This window comes from Perca fluviatilis, chromosome 2, assembly GCF_010015445.1.
Source record: "Perca fluviatilis chromosome 2, GENO_Pfluv_1.0, whole genome shotgun sequence".
NCBI lineage: Eukaryota > Metazoa > Chordata > Actinopteri > Perciformes > Percidae > Perca > Perca fluviatilis.
This window is the reverse complement of record NC_053113.1, coordinates 14,433,013-14,460,233: the sequence shown is the minus strand read 5'-3', so window position 1 is coordinate 14,460,233 and position 27,221 is coordinate 14,433,013. Positions and strand designations below refer to the sequence as shown.

General features: G+C 39.1%; 6 protein-coding genes across 8 annotated transcripts in view; all 6 read left to right on the top strand.

Annotated features, from left to right (window-relative positions):
• LOC120553718 (claudin-4-like) overlaps positions 1 to 13,715 on the top strand; it is a 51,743-nt gene extending 38,028 nt beyond the window's left edge. The window contains exons 1-2 of one of the 2 annotated variants that reach the window (XM_039792414.1): positions 8,242 to 8,354; positions 11,945 to 13,715. In XM_039792414.1, the coding sequence (XP_039648348.1) occupies positions 11,967 to 12,596 (630 nt within the window). In that variant the 5' untranslated portion in view covers positions 8,242 to 8,354; positions 11,945 to 11,966 and the 3' untranslated portion in view covers positions 12,597 to 13,715. Of the gene's footprint in view, positions 1 to 8,241; positions 8,355 to 11,944 lie in introns of those variants that run through there. The other variant, XM_039792421.1, reaches the window with a different exon arrangement.
• Positions 1 to 27,221, top strand: part of cldnj (claudin j) — a 75,707-nt gene that overhangs the window by 38,028 nt on the left and 10,458 nt on the right. Inside the window, exon 1 of one of the 2 annotated variants that reach the window (XM_039792370.1) lies at positions 8,247 to 8,354. The exons of the other annotated variant lie outside the window; for it this stretch is intronic. The gene's annotated coding sequence lies outside the window, so the exon portion shown is untranslated. Of the gene's footprint in view, positions 1 to 8,246; positions 8,355 to 27,221 lie in introns of those variants that run through there. 2 annotated transcript variants of the gene reach the window in all.
• LOC120553734 (claudin-4-like) lies at positions 9,616 to 10,707 on the top strand. Its single transcript, XM_039792429.1, has one exon. It carries the CDS (start codon positions 9,728 to 9,730, stop codon positions 10,346 to 10,348), a length of 621 nt encoding a protein of 206 aa, XP_039648363.1. The 5' UTR covers positions 9,616 to 9,727; the 3' UTR covers positions 10,349 to 10,707.
• cldnf (claudin f) lies at positions 18,551 to 19,870 on the top strand. Its single transcript, XM_039792283.1, has one exon. It carries the CDS (start codon positions 18,686 to 18,688, stop codon positions 19,439 to 19,441), a length of 756 nt encoding a protein of 251 aa, XP_039648217.1. The 5' UTR covers positions 18,551 to 18,685; the 3' UTR covers positions 19,442 to 19,870.
• On the top strand, positions 20,377 to 22,092 carry LOC120553697 (claudin-4-like). Its single transcript, XM_039792392.1, has one exon. The coding sequence runs from the start codon at positions 20,697 to 20,699 to the stop codon at positions 21,327 to 21,329; it is 633 nt and encodes a 210-aa protein (XP_039648326.1). The 5' UTR covers positions 20,377 to 20,696; the 3' UTR covers positions 21,330 to 22,092.
• Positions 22,774 to 24,181, top strand: LOC120553707 (claudin-4-like). The gene has a single exon (XM_039792402.1). It carries the CDS (start codon positions 23,057 to 23,059, stop codon positions 23,687 to 23,689), a length of 633 nt encoding a protein of 210 aa, XP_039648336.1. The 5' UTR covers positions 22,774 to 23,056; the 3' UTR covers positions 23,690 to 24,181.

Here is a 27,221-nt window from a genome sequence, read left to right as displayed (position 1 = left end):
CGTTAGCTCGCTAATAACAGTAATAAAGCAGGGGTGGTATAGTTTGCAAGACTAAAGACATGGTTTTCACCCGCCTTTTTTGGCCCATTCATTTTTCAATCTGTTGTCATGTATATATTATGTGCTTGTCCCATATCAGTTATTGTTGACAAATATATTAGTGTGTGGTGTATAAATGAACTTAACTTGCACTTACTACAATGATGGTAATAATTTAATGAATAAGTGTGAGTGTGTGTGTCTCTGCGTGTCTGTCTGTGTGTGTGTCTTATCTGTATCTGCTATTTGGGTTACTTACCTTTACACAACTATTAACTAAAACAACAAGTATGTATGTATTGAGTTGATGTAAATTAATGTTTTTTTTATCCGATTCATTGATTAATCGAAAAAATAATCGACAGATTAATCGATTATTAAAATAATCGTTAGTTGCAGCCCTAAAATTAAGGCAACTCCATGCATTTACCAGAAGCCCCAATATGAAAATGAAAAAATGAGCTATTTACGTGATCAGTCACAACCTCCTTTCAGCGTCCAAATTACTCCACCTCTGACCTGAAGAAGCATCTTAAAGTAATTTATTTAATTTATTTATTTTTTTAACTAGCCAAGGGTAGTCGTCTGTTGTAGTTTTACTGGTCACCTTGTTATTTTATAGTTTGTCATGCGACTTTACATTCTCCTCTCGCTGATTTACTAGCCCCAGAGCCGTTGAAAGACCGACTAGCCCCGTTTGACATGCTAGCTAACGTTAGCTAAACTTAGCTCGTGGTAGCTTAGACTGGCGGTTAGATTTTTGTAGGATGCAGTTCGGGACTTGTTCAGGTACACATTCAGCCAGTTGGAACAGAAGAACACAACAGAATAGGCCTGTTTAGTAAGCTGTATGTGATGGCCGCATTCCTACACTTATAATATGCAATTCAATGTGGAAGTAATCAAAGTATCAGAATACGTTACTCAGATTGAGTAATGTAACAGAATACATTACAAATTACATTTTGGCCATTTATTCTGTAACGGAATACATTTTGAAAGTATCCAAAACCAACACTGCATAAAAAACTAATGTTTGGTTTCTTTTTAGCATTCAAAAAATACTGTATCACAGCTGTTTGGTCTTTGTGAGTCAACATCATCGGTTTGTCATGCTGAACATGAAATAAATGAAAGAATACCTCAGGTGGGAATATCTCCTAAAATATCTAGAGTATCTTGTTTGATAGATAACAGGGTCGTTGAGGTTGGCTGACATTTGAGCTCTGTGTCATTATAGGCTTTCCTCTAATTAACACAGGTCACCTGGGGTCAGTGGTCAGGATGAGTATCTCTGTTGTCTTGTGGTTAACCCCGTCCACAGACACACATGTACACACATAGGCTACTCATCGTCCCATCCTCCCACACAAACCTGTAGACACACACCTGCCAGGTAGCATACCATCTGGACCATTTTTCTGGCATGTGATTTTGCATTTTTGTACATCAGTATGAAGACTATCTTTTCCCTATCAAAAATATGCATCCTAATTTCTTCCATCAGCTTGAATACTTTAAATTTGGTTCAGAAAATGTGGCTTTTTTTTTCTTACTTCAGCTTGAGTGAAGTGCCATTTCTGATGATCCACCTTTGAAGTAGGGGTGGGAATCACCAAAGGCCCCACGATACGATATTATCACGATACTTATGTCACAATACGATATTGCGATTTTAAACCTATTGCGATATATTGCAATTTATTACTTTTTAATTATTAACTTCAAATTATGTCCCCAAAGGAAAACGTTGTCCGCATCTGTTTTGTCAAAAATACTAATCTTTTTGTTAATCTCACTTCAGTTTGATTTAATAATTTGAATTGATTCAAAAAAGATTAAAAGATCAATACTTGGCCTCTGTGTATGGATACAGTATTTCCACAGAAAATATTGCGATACCACCATTGATTGCATTGTACTGTAAATGTATGTTTTTACAGGCAGGGGGAGCCACCATTGCATTGTCTCTGTGTTGTGTTAATTGTGCTTGTCTGGTTTTGCAGAAAGCACCCTTCATGAGGATTTTGTCTGTTTATTTAAAGTAATAGTGGATTGTCATATGTGCATTTTTTGATATCCGATCTTTACAACAAAGGTTATACGGTTTGCACACAAAACATCAGCCTGACTGAGTCAGTAACATCTTTTAATTCTCTTTTTAAAACATACTGTATCTGGGAGCTTATCCTGATTTCACCTGAGTTTTCTATTTAGTTTGAATCGTTTTTTTTGTTCTATTTTGTTCTTTTTAATTAGTTTTTATCTTGCATTATTGGAAAAGTAATAAATGCCCGTCTTGGCCGGGTGGCGATGTTGCTGCGGCCTCTCGGGCGCATCTCCTCAAGTGGATAGGATTGCTGCAGCCATGGAGCGTGGGCCTCCAAATGCACCACCTGCTCCTGTTGTGCCCCTTCCTCGTCCCCCCACTCCATCTCCGTCCACCCGCTCCATCAGGAGCGCATCGCGCATTACTCCCGGACCAGATTCCGTCGGAGTGTCCAATCCCACCGTAGTTCAACCTCACGTCTCCTTAAGTCCTCTAATATTTCATCATTTGTCATCAACACATCCATGATTCATGGAAATGTTGTGTAAAACACAACAAGCCACAAAGAATGCTGAGACTTTTTGAGGATTGTACTGTAAAGTGCCTCCTGATTCAAACACCTGAAGAGCATTTTCAGTAATATTTTTCTTTGTAATTATGTATGGTTTTCAAAAATGTGAAGTGCTGTATATGAGAGAAGTGTGTGCGCGTTGTGCACACGCTACATTATGGCCATGCATGCGCCCCTAAAATAGCATCTGAATAACGCGCCACTGACTTTAGACCAGGTTTTTCCTGGTCAGTGGCAGAATTGTTTTCTGAAACTGCAAAATAGCACCAGGTAATGTTTGCGCCGGAACACACCTCCTCTTTTTGCTGAACCGCCCCCAGGAGCGCAAATACATTCCCTAATTTACCGACGTGCGTCTGTGGAGGGAAAAGTCCGCTGTGCGTTGGGTGCAAAATAGGAATGATACATGCGTCGGTGTACAAAGGCAATTGCGCTGAGTGCAAGATGAGGCCCTATAAGTATTATAATATTAAAGCATTGCTGGTTAAAGGGATGCTTAAAACGATGTGATTTTCAAAGGAATTTCACACAATACAGCTTTTCTGAAGTGTCCAATACACAAGGTAATATAAATAAATCAAATGCAATTTCCCTCCTTTAGTTTTGAAGGAGTGTTCAGGATTATTGAGTGCCTACTTCAAGAGAAAAAGCAGGTTTTGTGTGTCTTGGAACTACAGCCAGTGTTCAGAACTCAGTGCAACTCTGTGGTTGACTACCAGATAAAGTCAGTTCAAACCAGATACAGTTTGAATCATAACAGCAGACGTGATTGGCTAATGCTTCCTGGAAACCACTTCTTCTTTTTTTTATCTTTTACACAGCAGCAGCTAACAAAGCATGCATCTTCACACCTGTCAACACCCTGGTAACAAGTTTTCCAGTGTGTAAATTTCATAATGCTAATACCAGGCTAATAGTGGCAAAATATGTAAAACAACACAATACCATAACTGATACTCAACTTTGCAGTAGTGTTACAATACACAACTCATTGTAATACAACCAATAATAGAAAAAAAGCACATGCATAGCACGTGCTACGTAATTACTCTGTAATAGTATGCTGAACTGCACTTAGACATGAAACTTTGTCAACAGATTCAGCCTAAGGCAAGACGTTTGGGCGTTGCTGTGGACAATCAACTACTTTAGTTTCAAAAACACACCGATAACACTGCCTTTTTTTTTGTTTTACATCGGTCAAACAATTTCTTACACAATCTCACACAAAGAGAATGATTCACATTTTTGTAGATGGAATTTTTTTTGTTTGGTCTTAGCTTGACTTTTGCTATCTTCTTTTCACTTGCCTTTACAAGAAATCTATAAAAACTCACCACACTATTGCTAAACTTAGACCTAACAAAACCCAGTGGAATGTAACACCTGTGTTGCATTGGGCTCTGTGTGGCTGTATGATTTGACTTTTAAATCTTATTAGGTTTCAGGTTTCTTGATTTGTATTTGAGGGTCCTGTTTGTTTGTTTTTTACCTAGATTGTTTTTACTAGATTTACCTACAGTAAACTATCGGTTGGCTGCCTTTTTGTTTTGACAAAGTCACAAACATATTATTAATTATTACATTAACTTTCCTTGATGCAACTTTCTTTGATGCAACTTTCCATAACCTTTCTTGCAATTCATAATTTGATGCCTTTATGTAAAGCAGATACTTTTTTTAAATTAAAAGTAAATCCCATGGGACTGACATTTATGCAAAAATGGAGACTCATGTATGCCCACATTTTAATATCTACAATTGTGGTGTTTGCTGGATGGATACAACAACAGATTTCCACATATTTTTAGGGAGTTCACCATTTTCCTCTGCAGGTGCAGCTACTTGATAAGACATTACCTGGAAATGTACATGTAGCCACTTGCAGAGCACCTTGCTGAACATTCACCTGTCATGGGAACAGGAACGAGTCTGACCGGTTTTTTACGAGGTACTGGGTCTACTGCAGGTTGTTGTTTCGTCACAGTACGCATTCCTATGTGACTAATTCTGTCTACATTCAATTCAAACCTTTCTTTAGATTTTGTTTATTATTGTCTGTTTAATTATTCATTAACACTGTGTGTGTGTGTGTGTGTGTGTGTGAGTGTGTGTGTGTGTGTGTGTGTTAATTTGTAAAACCTAAGTACAGTACCAATGATTAAAGCCCATAGAGTGAAGTGTAGTCCGATGATGAAAACATGTATAAGGAAGTTACAGAATGAATACAAAATAGTGAAGTAAAAGTTCTCCCTGTGTTTTGTTCAAAGCCAAAAACATATATTAGATGTCTGTCACGAACAATGAAGATGAATGAGGAAGTTAGTTTCCTCATGCCAAAATACAAACCTCAGTCACTCCCTCTATCCCAACCAAAACTGGCCTATATCTCGACTTGCACAGACAGCTATTGTGTGTAGCTTTTATTTGCTCGTATTACATTTACACTACCTGACTTGCACACGTTTACCTCTACAAAGTACAAATCAGAGGTACTTGTACTTCATATATTTCCTTTCATGTATCTATACTTCTACTCCACTACATCTCCGAGGAAAATATTGTTCTTTTTACTCCACTATATTTGTCTGACAGCTTTAGTTACTTTTCAGTTGTTTCATCCCCGTCCTGTCCAGTGAAAACCATGTATCTCCAGATGTGTTGATGTTGAATGTTTGTGATAAACTGAAGGATGAAGTGTTCCTAGGTGTGTGTTGAGAAAAGTGTACTACTTCTTAAGCTAAATAAAAGTCTTCAAAAAGCCTCTTGGATCAGCTGGGAAAACGCATCGTCGCAAAGCTGAAAACAGGGCTGTTTTTCTGACACCATGAAAACTCTTACGTGGTTCTCACAGGACAGCGACACTACAAAACACATATGATAATATGAATATGATGCATTGCTGTAGATTAAACTACCCAACATATAAAGGAGTTCAAATTAGCACAACTTTAAAAATCTACAGTAGTAAAATGCAACATACAAATTAATGCAGCAGAAATACTGATCCAGAAACGTCATACAGTATATATTAGTAAATCACTCTGACAGGGAACATTTTACTCCACAATGAGTTACTTGTACTTTACTTTTACTAGTACATTTTGATAATACTTACACATTTATACTTAAGTAAGGTTTTGTAGTGGAGTATTTTTAAGTGTGGAATTGATATTTTCACTTTAGTAAAGGATCTGAATACTTCTTCCACCACTAAAAGTGACATATGTGGAGATATTGTACACTTCTAATGCCATACTTCACCAGATCTTTTCTTAAAATCAGTAAAATCTCTCTCATCACTTTAGCAGGCACTTGAAGACTTCAGGTTCCTGTTTGTATCATGTGATGATAATGTGTCATGACAAACACGCGTGACTCACTGAAAAGTCCCACAAACACCGTGCTCAAATTACACACAGAAACTGTGACGGGTATCTGGACAAAAGCCTCAGGGATCGCTGTGATGACATCACATGCCAAATACAGACATGGTGTACCTACGCAGGTACACACGCATACTTCCCACTCCGACACATGAAACTACTAGTAGTTCTTTCTACCCAAACGATGTAACTAAGGATGATTTTCATTACATCAGAAAATATCATATCTCATGTCTGGGCTTAGAATGTTGTATAGTGAGTTTAGTAACTTACAATGAGATTAAAATACTGTACAACCACATTCTAGCATGGACTATCACCTCAAAATATTCATATACTTACACTCTTTTGTGATTTAGCTCATTTACACCTTGTGGTGTACATAAGAAAACCTTTAATTTAGCATATCACATTTTTTTTTGTAGCTACTCAACAGTGAGTTTGTGATATTTTTCTCTTATCGGTATAATATCAAAAATAGGGACTGACATACCGTCCTGTCCAGAGTCTCTTCACATTTGACTCTGTAAAACGTAGTACAACAAAAAACACCATCCTCACTGTCAACAATGTAACCGTATGAATAAAATCTGAATTATTGCCGGCTTATCCCTTAAGCCGCCTACACATGATCAGTGGCAAAACCGCAAGGTAGGGTGCAGAGCAGAGAGGCGCAGGAATGTTCTGGAATTGGTTGAGCCTTGACAGGTCAGCGGCAACAAGGTCAAAGTTGAAATAATTTGAACTTTGAGCACAGCGCACGGCGCAATTCCGAGCGGTGCTAGACGCCAAGGGTAGCCCTGCGCCTAGTTGGGCGGCAGCACTCTCCCCATAGGAAAACATAATAGATTATCCAGTTAACTCCAAACAAGCTACATTGGACCTCAATACCATTTTGATTTTGTACATGAACTCAATAGTGGGGTGCACAATGTCATATTGTCCACCAAGATGCACAATGTTTGTATCCGACTTTGGACATCAAGAAAACAGAAAACCAAACAAATGTGTTTACATATTTTTGAAATGTGGGACAACTGTACTGACAGTACTTCAAGAATCTAAAGAGATTGTATATTATATTTGACGCTATATCTTAATTTTTTTCTGCTAAATTCAAGCAGCAATGATAGTATTGTTCCTAACTTTTGTAGTTAACCCACGCTGAACATTCAGAATTGCTGTAGTGTTTCCATATGTACAATACACATATATTTAATTCAAAACATATGTTTCATTTATATATACGTGTTGATTAACTTTATTTCAAGTGAACCTTACGAAACTTCATGAATGTTCCAAAGAACATGGCTGTTGTTTACTTTTGCATTGATATGCATAATGACCCAGCCAGTTTAACTGAAGGGTTGGACACCTGAGTGGGAGCCAAAGGCAGCCGTTACTGCAAAGTCTGGGCTTGCCTTGAACTACCTGCTGACACTCGTCACTTCGCCTCCCTCAGGCAGTTTCTCACGGCTGCAGGAGTCTTTCACCTGTTGCTGCAAAGTTTGTACTGTGCTCTGTTGTATCAATGAGGAGACTTGAGCTCATTATTATAGTTTTCTGGCACCATTAATTACTTTGGCAAAAAGTTCAGCTGAACACTGGAAATGTAGACATTTTTCACACCCTTTACTCTAAAAAAACACAAAGTTTCACATAAACAGCTGCACATAGCATGACTTTGTTTTACAATCTGATTTGAAAATATTTAATTATGCATATATACGATTATTCAGCTCATACAGTGCTTTGTATGCATTGTGAAGTTGCTGCATGATTACCTTGTTTACAATATGGGAATCTTTCAAAAATGTGGGACTAGATTTTAGCCACTCTGATGCCTATCAGGACCTGCACATCAGGACTAATCTCATCCTAAAACCATCTCTCCTCAGATTCTTAATTGTGGAAATTCCTCCCTGCCTCCTTGTGTGTGGAACCCAATCTCCATAGCCAGGCCGAGGTAGCTTTAATGATCCTACCTTGGATAAAATAGAGGCATTATAGTTCTAACGGCAGTTTTGGCCCTTAAACACTGCCTCCATTCATTTCTGAAACAATCCGATTCCCTCTCTACCTCTCTTTGCCCCCTCTCACTATTCCCTCTTTTTGTGTCAAGGGAATCACTTGCCATAGTGTTTGCCTTTTCCCCAACATCGTCCTCCTGATATCTTCTCGTTGCTGTGGAAAACTATCGATAAACCAAGTGGGACCCTCGGACTGCAGAGTGCCCATTTTTCTCCCAAGACAAGCTACAGGAGAAGGCTGCAACCCATCAGCCTTTAAGGACTGACATCACTGCAAGGTCAGCTTTGATTTCTCCACTTCTGTAGAATGCATGTTTAATATAAAGTACTTCTTTATGATTGGACAAATAGGGTTCTTAAGGAAACAATCACTGAAATTATTATTGTTTTGGTTTTCCTTTTTAATGGCATCATTATTAAAATATTTAAATGGGCGTGTCCTTTAGCCGTGCCAATAATGCTATTCTGTTGCACTACTGTGCGAATAAGCCTGTTTAAATAAGCGTAATTAGTGTAGGATGTCATGTACTTGTTTGTTACATTTGGACACTGTAAATAAGGTATAGTGGGACTGATTAATACCAGAATGATCTGAGCATTTACCCAACCAGCTGCATTCTGTAGTTTATCAAAGTAATTTATTTATTGAGGGCAAATGACAATTTTAACAATATGCTGTGTTGTTTTGTTGGCAACGTGAACAGTATAGCTGCAGTAGAGGCCAAGAATTTGGGTTTAACTAATCTAGTCATTTTCACAACAGTGGCTCTTGATTACAACCTGTATACTAAGTATTTAATTCTAAGACTAAGATATTGAAGTAAGGAAGAGAATAGTAGATTTTAATGAACTCACATATTCTGAAATACGTACATTTTCACTAAATTTTCAGTCTGTACAATTGGACAAAAGTTGCTTGTGTGTTCCACCTTTGTCTCCAATTGAATGGAAAATGGAAATGACAGGTATGACTTTACTAAAATGAGGGTACTGACATCAGAGGGTGGAAAGCACACCTTCACTCCTTTACAAACAAATAGTCAATGTTTGATGAAATCCTGAAACTGTCTCTCGTTTTAATCACAATTAAAATAGTATGTGCTCCTTTACAGCCTGAAAAGAACAGTCTTTAGATCTAGGAAACATTTGAGAACTTCTTAGGTGAACTAAAAAATACAAAGTAAGCATTCTTAAACAAAGCTGTTCTACACAGTTCCATAAAAGCTGTTTTTTAGTACACGCATGACTTTTAAAGGAGTAGTAGTATTTTCTGTCACTGTTCCCACAGTATAGAAAACGGGAACCAAAAAGCTACTTAATGGCCTTTTGAGTGTGCTAAACGGATTTCAATACCTGTGAGTCACAGTGGGGCTGTTCCACTTTATACGATTACCTGACTGAGACAAAAACTGACATGATGACACATGCCCACGGTTCAAGGTGGGGGTAGTCATCACATCACAGTTGTGTAACAGTGTGCGTGTGTCAAGCCCCTCCCGAATTAAGGGTATAAAAGACCCGCTCCAACCTCACCCAAACATTTACTCTTGGGGATCTCTCAAGCAAGACTTAACTGACTTTCAGAGACACACACACTTTTGGACCATTGTTTTTTTTTTGGACGACTGTGCAAGAAGCTTTCTGAGGAGACATGGTGTCGGCCGGCTTTCAGATGATGGGCACTGCCCTGTGCATTATTGGCTGGATTGGGGTCATCATTACCTGCGCCCTGCCCCAGTGGAAAGTGACAGCCTTCGTCGGCCAAAACATTGTCACCGCTCAAACCACTTGGGAGGGCATTTGGATGACCTGTGTGGTCCAGAGCACAGGTCAGATGCAGTGCAAGGTTTATGACTCGATGCTGGCCCTTTCCTCGGACCTCCAAGCTGCCCGCGCCCTCACCATCATCTCTGTCCTGCTTGGCGTCGTTGGCATCCTTCTATCTCTCGCAGGGGGCAAATGCACCAATTGTGTGGAGGAAGGGAGCGCCAAGGCCAAAATCGGCGTGACATCTGGTGTGATCTTTATCATTGCTGGTGTTTCGTGTCTCGTCCCTGTGTGCTGGACAGCAAACACCATCATACAGAACTTCTACAACCCAATGTTGGGCCCTGACAAAAGGGAGCTCGGAGCTTCACTCTTCATCGGCTGGGGGGCCTCAGGCCTCCTCATCCTGGGTGGTGCACTCCTCTGTGCCAACTGCCCTCCCAAGGATAATTTCTCTGCCAAGTACTCTGCTCCCCGTTCAAATGCACCCAAGGACTACGTCTGAGGAGAGAAAAGCCAAAGAGCCTCAAAAAAGACTTGAATGAAATGCTTCGGGGTCCATGACATTGATTCATGTTGCCACAATAAGTATGATTTGAATTTCACAGTGTTTTCATTGTGCTGACAGTTGTCGAGTTACAGCACTTCTATAGATTTGTTTTATCAGTGTCAGGATGAAGAGATTTGCACCATACCCAAACAATATGGACTGATTGACACGATGCTTAGTTGGTGGGAGTGAAAGAAATACACATCTATATATTGGAACAGCATATATAACAACTTGATTCATTGATTTATTTTCCTTTTGTTTTCATCCATTTGTACCTTTTTAAATATTTCATTTCAAAATGTGTTTTATATGTGACTGTCTGAAACTGTAAATAAAGATTTTTTTATTAACATTGAATTATCATGCTTTGTTTTGTTCTTTGAGGTTTCATAACATATAAAAACAACTTTTTCTCATCTAAGACCGAAGCTTCAGAAAAAAGAAAGGAGGTGGGACTCTCTTTTACACAACCCATAGATTTAATAACAACTGTAAAACCAATGATAAATATTTTTAATGATAAAAAATAATTCAAAATTATACATACTATCAAGTTGTCCCAAAAAATAAATCCTAATTATAGTGTAAATACTCACTTATCCTGCAGACAAAAGAAGTGTGGAAAACATTTGAACTTAATTCAGACATAATATATAACTACTTAACATTATCATGTACGAAGCAACAAAGTATACTCTAATTTATGAACAACCTAGTATTAGACGTGCATATAATCCTGTCAGACTTTTTGTATCAGCCTTATGAATTATGAGCTGCATGTTTTTTTTCTTTTTGTTTTTTTTACAGGAAACTTACATTTTCCCAATTTCTGAGGCATTACCTGTCGAACTCTGCCTCTTGCTGTTAACAAAATAACACATCCTGTTTGTCACATATGATCACGTTTAAACACCCAGTAACAAGTAACAATACTTTTATCATCTGTAGTTGTCATATATTAGTGATGCCCATTTTATAAGCATACATCATACATTTTATTTTTGAAATAACATTACCTACTGTATGTGTTTGGCTTTTGTTCTTGTTCAGACCTGATACTTGAACCCAAAATAGAGTAGGTTTATCCGGTTTTCCTCTTCAACGAGTTGGATGTATGCCACATTAACTGTACAATCTTGTTTATCAACAATTTCTGGAAAAGGTTGGTTAGTCACTCATGTGTAAATCATATAATAATTAAAGGTTTGTAAAGATTTGTATTTAGAGGAAGTATCATTTTCATGCTTTTCTGCTTGTAGCCCAACTTTTTACTTTAAAATCTTTGTCAATTAGAGAGTAAAAGGTTGATAGATTAGGAAACAAGTTTATTTTATTTATTAATTTTTTTGACCTTGAAGCTTTGGATTCAAGCAGGTCAGCACTGCTAAAGGTCCCTGGATGTTTGTGTGTAAACTCATTCTAGCCAATAGGAGCTGAGGACTGTGGTATGGTATTACATACCCTCATGTCTGTGTCCCTTCTTCTCCCACAACAACCTTTATAAATACAATCTCACACCATTCCACTTGTCTTTCTTCTTGGATTTAGAGTGTGGAACCAAGCGAGCAAAATGGTTTCTCAGGGGATTCAGATGATTGGTATATCGTTGGCTGTGATTGGCTGGTTCTTGGTCATCGTGGTGTGCGCCTTGCCCATGTGGAAGGTCACCGCTTTCATCGGGGCCAACAACGCTCAGACCGTCTGGCAGGGCATGTGGATGAACTGTGTGGTGCAGAGTACTGGCCAGATGCAGTGCAAGGTGTATGACTCCATGCTGGCTCTGCCCCAAGACCTACAGGCCGCTCGTGCAATGATCATCATCTCCATCCTGGCTGGGATCTTTGGACTGATCTTGTCTATCGCTGGCGGGAAATGCACCAACTGCATCGAGGAGGAGCAAGCCAAGTCGAAGGCTTGCATCATGGCTGGAGTTTTGTTCATCATCTCGGGGTTGCTCTGTCTCATTCCAGTCTCCTGGTCTGCCAACACCATCGTCAGCGACTTCTACAACCCGCTGATAATGGAAGCCCAGAGGTATGAGTTGGGAGCGTCGCTGTACATCGGCTGGGCGGCTGCTGCGCTGCTGCTGTTGGGAGGGGGGCTACTGTGTTGGAACTGCCCTCCCAAAAATGAACACCCCCACTACCCATCCAAATTCACACCTGTGAAGTCATCCTCCACATCAAGAGAATACGTATAGGATGTTTAGCACTTCTTAAATGGACCTTTGAGGTCACAGGAATTTAGAAGACTTGAGAGAAATCATAAAAACTTAAAACTTATTTATTCTCTGGCAATGTAAATACTGCATAAAATCACAGCTTGCCACAAACGGAATGCTGAGTTTAGATTGCGGTTAGTGTATGTGTCTTTGACCTTTCTCACAGCAGACATTTTTTCTTGTCAAGCAAGTGTAACTAACAGGATAAACAATGACTGCATCTCATTTAGTTGTGCCAGCGGGGCCCTGGGATTGTGCATGCTGGCTCACTGTCACACCTATATAGAACAAATTCACCATCAATGTTAACATTGTGCCGTTTCCTGCTATGATGAGTCAACAGTCTACTTAAACACCAAACAGCAACTTGGCATATGTTTATGACTCAAAATGGAAAAATTTGAAATCATGTTGTACTGTGTCTGGGTGATGAGTAACTAGGATGTAAATCATGATCATAATGAATCTGTGTAAATATTATTGTCAGATTGTTGTAAGGGATTCACAGTGTAACGTTCTTTATTGTCATTCAGATAGTAACATCTCAACAAAAAGACAAAAAACACACTTCCTTCAAGTATAACTTATTAGTTTTATAAGTTTTGCATTGATTAGATCTGTCTCAGAAAAAAATAATTAAACACTGTTGGTGAAGGAAAATCTATGCATTTTTATCTGTTGTCCTTTTCATTTTCACACAGCCTGCAAATTCTTCAAAATCAGTTTCTGAATCTTGTAATGTTCTGTTACTGTAAATAAATTCTATAATCACTGGGTGATTACTGTTTACTTACTTTTGAGAAACTCAAAGCATATACTAGTACTATACAGGAAGGAAAAGAGGTACATTTTTCAACATCACAAGGTAATCTAAGGACATGGTTATGCAGCAATATGTTTAACATGAATTAACCAACATATGCATGGGTGTTACTGTTGTAATGTAGTTTCCATGGGAAACAAGATAGAAGATATATTACCTCCTTAAACCATACATTCTTAAACTGTTTGTGGTTCATTTCCAAAAGAAGAACGCTATTTACGCACCATGGAACAGATTGGCATAGCAGTCCCAATAAACCACGTCTGTCTAATTTATCTTGACTCAGTCCGGCATTGATTTTTCATCAGAATCTCGGTGAGCGCCGTCGGAGGCAAACAGCATCCAGGCTGAACCAGCCAAGTTCAAGACTGTTCTCGTGTATTGGGGTTTCTTTATCTTCTGATGGGCTGCTGTGTCTCATACCGGGGTCCTGGGCCCAGTTTTTCAAAAGTAAACCAGTGGGATTTCAGATCACAGATTGGATCAAATCTTGGAAATGTGTTTTTCAAAAGCAAAAGAGGGATTCCAAACTAAGATCAGACCATGTAATCCAATCTTACATTTGATCTGAATCAAACCTGCCCTTTGGGTTTTTCAAAACTTTTAACTCGGTTTGGGATCTATTTGATCCAAAAAAACAGGATTATCCTGATCCCATCAGAAAGGTGGATTCAGTTGTGATTTTTCAAACCAAATAAAATCAGTTTTTTCTTAAGTGAATGATCACAAAATCAATGTTTACTGATGATATATACATTTCTTCATATTTGAAGCATGTGTGAAGCATGTCAAATCTAATGAGATATGGTGTAAAAAAAAAAACATAACGTTACAGTTATTACAGTTTTTCTGTTTCTTAAAATTAAAACAAACAATGGCTATTTGTGGCCACCGGTATTTTGCCTAACTGTTGTTCTTTGCTAAGCCAGTAGGCTACACTGTTGGTTCCATTTAAGGGTCTGGTAAACAGATCCAATCCAATGTTCCTTTAAAAAACTGGCATAAAAGTAAAATGGATCAGGTGATCCTGGATAGCAAAACATGGGATTTCCAAATCCGTATCAATTTGATCCAGATTAAATTTTTTGAAAAACTGGGCCCTGGACATCCAACACCATCATCAGGGATTTGAACAACCTTATCTTGATGAATGCTCAGTAGACACGAGTTCAGAGGTGTTCATGGTTTAAAGTGATGGTTCGGAGTAATTTCACCCTAGGGTCCTTTGCACCACGACCTCGAGCCAAACAATCACCCAGAAGCTTATTTCACCTGGATCGAACATTGGGAGAGTTAGTGTTATCAGCTGAATAGCTTAGTACAGGCACTAATGGATCCAAGAGTGTATAAGATAAGATAGTACTTTATTGTCTGTTACACAAGTGTTCCAGAAAATTGTCTTTGACAAGGATCCAGATACAAAGAGACATTCATATGGACATATAAAAACAAGACATGGGGTCTTGAGGTATCAGCTGACTGCGGTGTTCATTTTGTGCTATTCAATATGGCTATTGCAGATGGGATGAAGGATTTCCGGATGTTTTTCCGGGCCAATGGTACCCTAAAACGCCTGCCAGATGGTAATAGCTCGAAAGAGTGATGGAGGGGGTGAGAGGGGTCCTCTGTGATCAGGTTTGGCCAGTTATTTTGGCAGCGTGATTCACTATGCGTGAAAGTCTTGTTTTGTGTTTGATGGTGAGTTGGTTGTACCAGGAAGAGATATTGAAGGTGAGAACTGATTCAATGAGGGAGCGGTAAACCAAAGTTAACACGTCCTTACTGATCTGAAAGGTTCTGAGTTTTCTGAGCAGGTGTAGACGCTGTTGTGATTTTTTTGTATATTGTGTCTGTGTGTTGTAAAAAGACAGGGAAGTGTCTATTTCTGTGCCCAGGTACCAAAATACCTCCACTTGTTCCACTGACCCTGGATGCTAAGTGGCTGGAACAGAGGTGTTGCCTTGTCTCTGCCCCCACAGCAGAGCTCCTTAGTTTTTGTAGTGTTGAGCTCCAAGGAGAGCTCAACAAAAGTTTGGGAGAGATTGTTTACAAGCTGCTGGTAGCGGGTCACAGCGTCAATGTTAGCCATGTGTGCAACCAAAGCAATGTCATCTGCATATTTAAAAAGTGCCATACCTTCACTGTTACACAATATTTTGTTAGTATCCACAGAGAAGAGGATTGGGGATAAAACACAACCTTGGGGAAGTCCAGTATTTAAAATAAGCTTGGTTTATTTAACCCAATTAAAAGACACCTGTTGTGGTCTGTCCAGCAGAAAACAGACCACAACAGGTGTCTTTTAATGGGGTATTTTGTACATTACCCCACTAATAATGCCCGAAATGATACCAAACTTCTACACTAGTACAAATAGGTTATGTACTCATAAAACGATGGATTGGAAAGTTTGTAAGTACACCAGGAGTTTATTTTAATAACACTTCCCTGCTGGCTTCTGCTCTCTGCTGCTACTGCTACCGGCAGTACGAGCGCTTAGGGGCGTCTACAAATTACAACACCGAAAAGAGATACAACAAAAATATTTATTAATTTAATGATTAAATAAGGTAGTGTCTCCAAACTTACCTCAATTATAACTTGTCTCCTGCTAGTTGTACTACAGCACTTTTAAAAAATAAATTAAATTAATAAATATTTTTGTTGTATCTCTTTTCGGTGTTGTAATTTGTAGACGCTTTAGGTATTATTTGAATAAACGTCTGGTGTACTTACAAACTTTCCAATCCATTGTTTTATGAGTACATAACCTATTTGTACTAGTGTAGAAGTTTGGTATCATTTTGGGCATTATTAGTGGGGTACATACCTGTCAAGTTTTGGATATGAAAATAAGGGAAATTTTCCGGTGCCCACCTCGAGCAGTCCCACCACCCCAACCAAGCTCCAGTATCCCTTACATTTTAAGACAGGTGTACAAGAAAGCTAAAATCACCACTTGATGCAGAATGCTGAAAACATTTACAATTTATAACATTGCTTGTCTTTACATTTAGCCTACATTTTATTTTCATTCCACACATTCTTTTCATTTCATATTGCTTTTCTTTTACAGTTTTTCTTTTAATTTCACGTAACTTTTCTTTAGTGAGTTATTGTACAAATTTGTTGCAGACTTTGCATTCTTTAAGACGTTTTGGAAGGAGTGTATTTGTGGGCTGGGCCAGAGTGGTTTACAGAGTGGTTTACATGAGAGTAGAGCGCAAACAGTTCTGTTGTCTAACGTCATCCTATTCTCTGTAACAATCTTTCGTACCATGCTAAACACCAGCTCTCAACGGCATTTCGCTATGCGGGGAAATGCATAGTTAAGCCTTCATAAGTTTTGGCAGCGCACCGTCTCTGTCGTAAGCGTCCATCATCCGTCTGTTTTTTTCTTCTTTTTTTCCCCAGCGTGTAACATCATCATCTGACCTCACACACTAACCTCGCGACAACTGACACCTACAGTATCTGTAGTAGGCTACTGCAGGTGGCAGTTATCGCGAGGCTAGTGACAGAGCTCAGATTGGGAATGTTTTTTTTTTTTGGGGCGGGGTTTTATTCGCGCCGGTATTATTTTTAATAACGCAGGTTAAAATACGGGAGATTTACGGGAAAATACTAATACGGGAGGACGGCGGGAAAGAAGGGTAAAATACGGGACTTTCCCGGCCAAAACGGGATACTTGACAGGTATGGTGGGGTAATGTACAAGATACACTCTTGGATCCATTAGCGCCTGCACTAAGCTATTCAGCTGATAACGCTAACTCTCCCAATGTTCGACCCAGGTGAAAAAAAGCTTCTGGGGGGTTGTTTGGCTCGAGGTCGTGGTGCAAAGGACCCAAGGGTGAAATTACTCCAAACCATCACTTTAAGCTTTTACTCCTCAGATGAAGAAAATGTACTAAGCCATCGGTTCTTTAAAACATAGAGGGGAAAATGACGACTCATTTTAAATGTGAAGGGTGTTCTGCTAAAGCAGTTGATTCATTTCATTATTCAGAGAGGAGTTGGTTTAAATTAAAGTAAAAATCAATTTTTTTCGAACTTACAGAGCTTTAAAATGTTATGGAAAAGTATTATTATCATTAGCTTTCACAAAACACCATTTTGGTCCCTCGATTGCAATGTGGAGATTGTTGTTGATGCATGATCACATTTCTGGATAAGGTGTGTGAACAGTTTGTTGACCCAACAGGTATTTGTCATAGGCTGTAGTATTTTTTTTTTTTTAGATGCAAATTGACAGCGTCAGCTGACGGGACTGGCTTCCTGTGTCTCATCATTTCCTCAAAGTCATTGTTACCAATACTGAAGCAGATCCCTCCTCCTCGGCTTGGGCTGAGTATCTGTCTTAACTGGGCCATATATTGTGTCCTGATCATAGCACGGTGCCATGTTAATGTCTGCTTTCTGTTCCTTGCTTTCATCACCTGCCATTCAACATCAGTGATACAAGCATGGTGGAGTCCTTGCAACAAGAAAGACCAATAATTCTGGTTCTTGTGTCATATCTATTTTTTTAATATCTAACTAACCCAGTGTTTACTGTGGTTGACAGCTTAAGTTCAGTCACTCAACAGGATATCTAAATGCATTTAACCTTATTTGACCAAGCCACTAGTGACAAAAAAAATTCCATCTTGTGAAAACCTTTCTTTTTATCCCAAATTGTCTTAATGTGGTAGCGAACACAAGTGTAAAAGTCTCTATTTCTTCTATTATGAACAATAGACTTGCTAAGTCTCTTTAGAGTTAAATATAATAATAACATGAGTTTCATAGTGAAGAGATCTCATTAGCAATTTGTCTTAAGATGCCCCACCCCTACTCTGGTTTTAAATGGACACAGCAAAGAGGCTGCTTGTGGAAACAACTAGAGGTGATTTGACCATTTGCGATCTTTTGCAGTCTGAGCTGAGCTGGTTTCAGGACCTTTGAAGTACCTGATTGGCTGTAATTCCATCCAATAACCCCGTCCGATCTGCAGGAAAATCTGCGCATGAAAGTGTGTTTTCCAAGAACAAAAACAAGACATTGTTTAAAAATGGGTGTCACTCCTCTAGCTCTAGGAAGAGGAATCTTGTTTGGCCAGAAGAACTCGCCTGACGAGGAATCATCCCTCCTCCTGTACATTCCCTGACAAGCAACAAGTGAGAGAGCTGTGTCACTCCGAAAGAGGACCCGATCTGTATGCTGAAACGCTCTTCTCTCCTGCCGCAGACAAAGTCTCTTTACCATGGGAAGGATTGGCAAGGAAGTGGCCGGTCAGGTCATGAGCTTCATAGGCATTATTGGGGTGGCAGTGACCTGTGGGATCCCCATGTGGAGAGTGACCACCTACATTGGAGCTAACATCACGACAGCCCAGATCATTTGGGACGGCCTGTGGATGAACTGTGTGATGCAGAGCACTGGGCAGATGCAGTGCAGGCTGAATAACGCTATTATGACTATGACCGCGGATCTGCAAGCCGCCCAAGCCCTGGTCATCATCTCGCTCATCGTCGGCTTTATCGGCTTCATGATTACCTTCGTTGGAGCCAGGTGCACCAGCTGCCTAAAGGACGATTCATCAAAGGCAAATGTGGTGATCACAGGTGGCTGTCTCCTCATTGTTTCTGCCATCCTGGTCCTGATCCCCGCCTCCTGGTCTGCAGCAGTCACCATCATAAACTTTAATAACCCCTTGACCCTTAATACACAGCAGAGGGAACTTGGAGCCGCCATCTACATCGGCTGGGGCTCTGCAGTGTTTCTTCTGATCGGTGGGATCATCCTAACCACGTCGTGCCCTCCGCAAAAACCCATGTATGGATACCCAGGCTATCCACCAGCACCTACGTACCCTTACACTGGCCCAGGGCCAAACCCGGTAACATATGCCCCTGTGTATGCTCCCCCATCCAGCCAAACGTACACAGGCACTGGGACATATGCACCTAACAAACTGTATGCAGCACCACCTACATACACTGCAAGACAATACCTCTAAAAATGGAAAGGACAAAGAGGACAATGATTTTTTTGCGAGGATGGCTTTAGGAACTTATGTCATTAGACAGTAAAATTGCACCAAAATAAACATTGTATTTCTAGAGGATGGTATGTATTCCAATACATTGTTGGGATTTAAAATATATTCACTTAAACAATCACTGTGACCTTTTAATTATTAGAAATCTTTTATTAAATGTTTTCTCTTTTGGATTGATTTTGTGCTCTAAAGTAGACATTTAAGAAGTTCATGAAGTCTTTATATAAGAGAAATATGTCAACATGGCCTTGCTTCTCATACGGCTGGGATGCCACTTTCTATGTATTTATCTTGTAATACAGAGCAGATTTTGTAAATAGCGATGATTTGTGATGTTTTTCTATAAATGCAACTATTTTTCAATAAAATGTTTGTAGTATATTCATATATAATGTGCAGTCATTATCACAACATATCGTTGCTATTTTATACAATGCTATGAAAACATCTGACATTTTACATGGTCAGGGCACTTTTGTGTCTGGGTGAGTGAGAGGTAGAAATGAAAAAATAATCCATATAAATCGTCCTCTATAAACCTATAAGAATAATAGCAAAGGTTTTTATAAAACAATCTTAATTTATTTTATTTGATGTGTTATTTCACTGTAATCTGAAATACACAGACATGAAAAACCCTGTTAAATAATGACAATACAAAAATGTTTTTCTTGTGATCTAATCTCAGTGAGGTCATTCTGATTGAAAAACAAAACAATCCATTCCTTGAATAGTATAGGCCTATCATATATGGGGATGAGCAAAGAGAAATAATTAGTAAAACCATAAATGGACACTCCTTCCGTTAACATCTGACATCCGGTGATACTCCCAACCATGTTGGTGTTTTTTTTTAAAACCTGAAACAAGTGACTGGACCTGATCTTCAGGTAACATGCACAAACAAAACGATGGCCACTGGCAGGCTATTGTTCCAATTGCCTCTTTACGGGCTTCATTTACATAAAGTCATTTAAGGCTGATATCATCTCGTCAAAACTACTCCCTTTCCGCGTACAGATACTGTGAAGAATCTGGTTGGGCTAGGTCAGAGGGAAGGATGTTCTGACTCCACCTTCACGTAAGACATCCTTATAAGCACAGCAAATGTACAACAGTCTGTATTCCACCTTACAACCCGAGCTGTGCTGCCCTGCTCCTTCAAACTTCAACTCTTCTGCTCCTGTTCAAGTGCTTCAAACAAGACCTCATCATGGTGTCAATGGGACGACAGATGCTTGGCTTTGCCCTGGGCATCTTTGGCGCCCTGGGGACCATCATCGTGTGTATCCTGCCCATGTGGAAGGTTACAGCCTTCATTGGAGCCAACATTGTGACAGCGCAGGTCATCTGGGAAGGCTTGTGGATGAACTGTGTGACGCAGAGTACAGGCCAGATGCAGTGCAAGATCTATGATTCTCTGCTGGCTCTTCCGCAGGACCTTCAGGCTGCCAGAGCTCTTACGGTCATGGCCATCATCGCTTCTGTCTTTGGAATCCTTTTGGGGATTATGGGAGGCAAGTGCACCAACTTTGTAGAGGATGAAAATTCCAAAGTCAAGGTGGCCATTGCGTCAGGAATCATCTTCATTATTTCCGGTTTACTTGTCCTCATCCCCGTCTGCTGGTCTGCCAACACCATTATCCGGGATTTCTACAACCCCACCTTAATCGAAGCCCAGAGGAGAGAGTTGGGGGCTTCACTCTACATCGGCTGGGGCACAGCTGGGCTTCTCATCTTGGGTGGTGGCCTCCTCTGCAGCTCCTGCCCAGCCAAAAACAGCCCAGAGTATCCAGTCAAGTACTCTGTTGCCAAGTCCGAAGCGACCAGCCGGGCCTATGTCTGAGAAGCCCATTCTCTCTCCTAAGAAAGACTTCTAATTATTTTACTTTTCTTGAGTTACCCTTCTTTGTTGTAAGGTTATGATTGCATCACAAGTTGCTTTTCTTTTAGTGACACAGAGAACTGGTTTTCTGATGAATTCACATTTCTTTGTTGGAGGCAAGAGTGTTTCTTGAGGAACAGGAAATCATTTCAAAAGATGTAGTGTGAAACTACTGTACCGACAAGAAAATCTTCCAACAGCACGATGACTGAATTGAATGAGAGCTATTCTATATAAAGTGTGTAGCGTGCACCTACATAAACTTAGACAATACCTCTAAAAATGGAAAGGACAAAGAGGACAATGACTTTTTTGCCAGGATGGCTTTAGGAACTTATGTCATTAGACAGTAAAATTGCACCAAAATTAACATTGTATTTATAGAGGATGGTATGTATTCCAATACATTGTTGGGATTTAAAATGAATTCACTTAAACAATCACTGTGACCTTTTGATTATCAGAAATCTTTTATTAAATGTTTTCTCTTTTGGATTGATTTTGTGCTCTAAAGTAGACATTTAAGAAGTTTCTGAAGTCTTGATATAAGAGAAACATGTCAACATGGCTTTGTGCACGAAGAGTTGCATTGCTTCTCATACAGATGCCACTGTCTATATATTTATTTTCTTATAATACAGAGCAGATTTTATAAATAGTGATGATTTGTGATGTTTTTCTGTGAATGCAACTATTTTTCAATAAAATATTTGTAGTATATTCACTTATCTGTTTGTGCAGTCATTATCACAACATACCGTTGCTATTTTATGCAATGCTATGAAAAATATCTGACATTTTACACAGTCAGGGCACTTCTGTGTCTCTGTGTCTGGGTGAGTCAGAGGCAGAAATTAAATGAAAAATCCATATAAATTGTCCTCTATAAACCTATAAGAATAATAACAAAGGTTTTTATAAAACAATCTTAATTTATTTTAATTGTGTGTTATTTCACTGTAATCTGAAATACATAGAGACATGAAAGACCCTGTTCAATAAAGACGATAGAAAAAAACAAAGGTTTTTATAAAACAATCTTTATTTATTTTATTTGATGTGTTATTTCACTGTAATCTGAAATACACAGACATGAAAAACCCTGTTAAGTAATGACGATACAAAAAAGGTTTTTCTTGTGATCTAATCTCAATGAGGACTGTCATTCTGATTGAAAAACAAAACAATCCATTCCTTGAATAGTATAGGCCTATCATATATAGGGATAATCAAAGAGAAGTAATTAGTAAAACCATAAATGGACGTTCCTTCCGTTAACATCTGACATCCGGTGATAGTCCCACCCACGTTGGTGTTTTTTTTTAAACCTGAAACAAGTGACTGGACCTGATCTTCAGGTAACATACACAAACAAAACGATGGCCACTGGCAGGCTATTGTTCCAATTGCCTCTTTACGGGCTTCATTTACATAAAGTCATTTAAGGCTGGTGTCATCTCGTCGAAACTACTCCCTGTCCGCGTACAGATAATGTGAAGAATCTGGTTGGGCCAGTGCACCGGTTTCAGGTCAGAGGGAAGAATGTTCTGACTCCACCTTCACGTAAGACATCCTTATAAGCACAGCAAACAGTCTGTATTCCACCTTACAACCCGAGCTGTGCTGACCTGCTCCTTCAAACTTCAACTCTTCTGCTCCTGTTCAAGTGCTTCAAACAAGACCTCATCATGGTGTCAATGGGACGACAGATGCTTGGCTTTGCCATGGGCATCATTGGCTTCCTGGGGACCATCATCGTGTGTATCCTGCCCATGTGGAAGGTTACAGCCTTCATTGGAGCCAACATTGTGACAGCGCAGGTCATCTGGGAAGGCTTGTGGATGAACTGTGTGACGCAGAGTACAGGCCAGATGCAGTGCAAGGTCTATGATTCTCTGCTGGCTCTACCGCAGGACCTTCAGGCTGCCAGAGCTCTTACGGTCATGGCCATCATCGCTTCTGTCTTGGGAATCCTCTTGGGGATTATGGGAGGCAAGTGCACCAACTTTGTAGAGAATGAAAATTCTAAAGTCAAGGTGGCCATTGCGGCAGGAATCCTCTTCATTATTTCCGGTTTACTTGTCCTCATCCCCGTCTGCTGGTCTGCCAACACCATTATCCGGGATTTCTACAACCCTACCTTAATCGAAGCCCAGAGGAGAGAGTTGGGGGCTTCACTCTACATCGGCTGGGGCACAGCTGGGCTTCTCATCTTGGGTGGTGGCCTCCTCTGCAGCTCCTGCCCAGCCAACAACAGCCCAGAGTATCCAGTCAAGTACTCTGGTGCCAGGTCCGAAGCCACCAGCCGGGCCTATGTCTGAGAAGCCCATTCTCTCTCCTAAGAAAGACTTCTAATTATTTTACTTTTCTTGAGTTACCCTCCTTCGTTGTAAGGTTATGATTGCATCACAAGTTGCTTTTCTTTTAGTGACACACAGAACTGTTTTCTGATGAATTCAGATTTCTTTGGTGGAGGCAAGAGAGTGTTTCTTGAGGAACGAGAAAACATTACAAAAGATGTAGTGTGAAACTACTGTACCGACAAGAAAATCTTCCAACAGCACGATGACTGGATTGAATGAGAGCTATTCTATATAAAGTGTGTATCAAACCTAATTTTTCTCTGAATGTAAATCTCAGTTGTGCAAGAAGGATGTTAATGGTGAACTAGGGGTATGATGGAATCAAACTTGTACAGCACCCTTGATATATTGTGAATTTAAAGTATAAAATATTTTAACAATATCATGGTTCAATGAAACATCAAAAGACTGTTTTTATTTACTTTTAATTAAACATTTACATAAATTAGATTCTTTTCTGTGCCTATTTTTTAGGTTGTGATCTGTTTTTTTTTTTGCAGTTTACATTCACAAGTTTGGTTTTAAAGTTGACAGTCCAGAACAATTTCAAATGAATGCATTCATAGAATAAAATAGATAAAAGCTTTCAACTCAATCTTATCAGCATGGTTGCATAATGTAGTGATGATGACCCAGCTTTCCATGCTGGCTGTCAGAAAAGAAACTGACGTGCAACTTTCTGACTGATTGCATTTATTTTTTAGAAGCATAAACTAGTAACGCATGCTGTCTCTTTATTGAACAGGAAACAATATTTTTATGGGTTTAGAATTAGAATTTAGAATTCAAAGAGCTTACAAACTAAAAAGTTTAACTAAGCAGAAGCATATTTAAAAGATGTAGTGGATTATATGATTTCACTGGGAAGAAAAACAAAGTTTAAAAAAAACAACATTCAGCAGTATGCTTGAAATCTTCAGGCAGATGTTAAACTAGTTCAACCAGTTCAACCAGTTTTACAGTGTTGAGTGGCAGTCAACCCTTTTTCGTAGAATTGGCTACAGTACACTGTGTTCTAACACACATAATGGGTAAGAGCCTTATCCATAAAACACCAGCATTTAAACAATCTTCAAATTCAACAATATCTATGAGGTTTGAGGAATGATTTTATGTTGTAAAGGATAAGGCTGGCATTATTCTATATTTTTGCTATTGTCAACAAATCCCATGAAAAGCCCAAAGCCAACACCTTTACTCAATACTTTCTTACTTCCCTACACAGTAATGGCACTAAGGCCCAAGCACATGGGTTTCTACTGATGTCGTGAATCTTTAAATATGGGTCACAAATGTACATTATACTTTAATTGCATTAAAGGCTAAAGAACTTTGTAGTTTTTAGCTAAATTGATTAAAACATGAATACATTGTCCATTAATTGGGGACTATTTTCAGTGGTGAATTAATAGCCATTTGGTGCTCTAGGGAGTATTTAAAGGGTAACTTCGTTTTTTTTAATTTTTACCTGGACCCTATTTTCCTATGTTTCTGTGTCCAAGTGACTGATGGGAACAACAATATTTGACATTGGTCCAGTATTTTGCAAGACCGCTGCTGTCAGCAGTCCGCGTAACAAGCTACAATGTAAGTCATAGGGTAACTGTGCACATTCTATTTACGTTCACAAAAGTGCTCGTTTTGCCACTGACAGGCTCAGATTAATATTCTAAGTGTCTGACAACATTATGGAAAGATTTTTAAGGAGGCCAACCTTTCTGTTAAAGACTTAAAATTTTTTTAAACATAAAAACATTCTCAAAATTGCATTCGCTAAAGCCACCAGACTCCATAAACAGCAATTTTAGCATTGTAAAATACACTTAATTCAAAGTCGACAGAAAAAAGATTATACTATGAAAAGCAGTTTTGGGTCATCTTTCCACTTTACCAACAATCACATCTGTAGTTTTGGTTGAAATAAACACATAGTTTACCAATTTACATGTGAAAATATGTTGGCTCTATACACGCTAAAAGTATTGTTTTTTTAAATGGAGTCTGGTGGGTTTAGAGCTAGCGACCTCATAGCTGGTTTTGGTTTAACAAAAAGGTCCTAAAGAGGTATTAAAAAGGCCCATCTCTGTAGGGAGCCTTTCCATTATGTTGTCAGAACCTTATAATAACAATTGTCGGTGGCAAAAACAGCACTTTTAGACCCTGTTTACACGTACATGGTTATTTTTACAAACTGAGACATTTCCCTTTGTTTGTACCCTTCGTTTACACGCAAATGGAGTATTCACCTCTGAATCCGAGTCTTTCTAAATCCTCCGGCCAGAGTTGTTTGCGCGTGGGCTTGAGCTTCTCGTTACACTGCCACCTACATGTTTGGCATGCTCTTGACTGCATTGACGGCATATATACACGGGTACATGTAAACAAACACTTTTCTGAAAACTGACAGCTGTGCACAATGTTATTTTTGAAAACGGAGAGGTTGAAATGTCCGTTTATCAAAAAATAGCCGGCCACGTGTAAACGTAGCATTAGTGGACAAAATTGACGATGCACATTTGCCCAATAGGATTACATTGCAGCCCGGTCTGTGGCTGCTGGTCACAGCATTCTCGCGTAATACTGAACCAATTTCAAAGATTGTAGTTCCCATCAATCACTTACACACAAAAATATAGGAAAATAATGTCTAGGTTGAAAACAAATTACCCTTTAAAGCAGCAGGACGGTGTATGTTGGATTGACAACAAGTGATCTACTGTGCCCATGTTCACCGTAGTGTAGGAATGTATTACTCAGTGCAGTGGTGTGGCTCACTGGTGTGTCTTAACACAAAAGGATAACAAACTAAACTTATAATACTTATAAGAAAGGTCATAAAGGAGCCTTATCCTTTACTTTTAGGGGTTTTACATCCAGATTTGGAGGAGACCAGCAGTTGTATCCCTATCAATGTCACTACTGTGTTGTACAATATATTGTACTGTAATTACATCATTTTTTTTTGCCACTGAAAAATTAAAACAGACCTCAAACATTGTACTGTTGTTAAAGTCTCTAAAAGTCCATTAAAGCAGAAGTCAGTATGTCAACCTCATAGTCATTATTTCATTTTAAATTAAAATTATACAGAAAAATGAATATTGTTAAAATGAGAAAAATTACAGAAAAGCCCCAAATTGATATATACAGTATATATGTACATGTTCAAGTCACAGACCCTTCTAGTGTCTGTAGTAATTATAAGGAAGTCAGGTGACTTTATAATGGTACAATGCTGTTCATTTCTTGATTCCAACCAAAAGTCAACGTTGGTTTCTTTAAACCATGATCATGGTCATTCCCAAACCTTATCCACGTGGTTTATTATTATTATTGTGGCCATGAAATCAACACAGTAGTTATTTAACCATACTTTTTCCCCCCATATCTAACTACATCATGCCTAAACAGAATCAACCTTTTAAAAAAAAGAATAAAAAAATGTCAACTGTGATTTGTAACGGCGGCAGAAGGAACAGGCACATGTTGT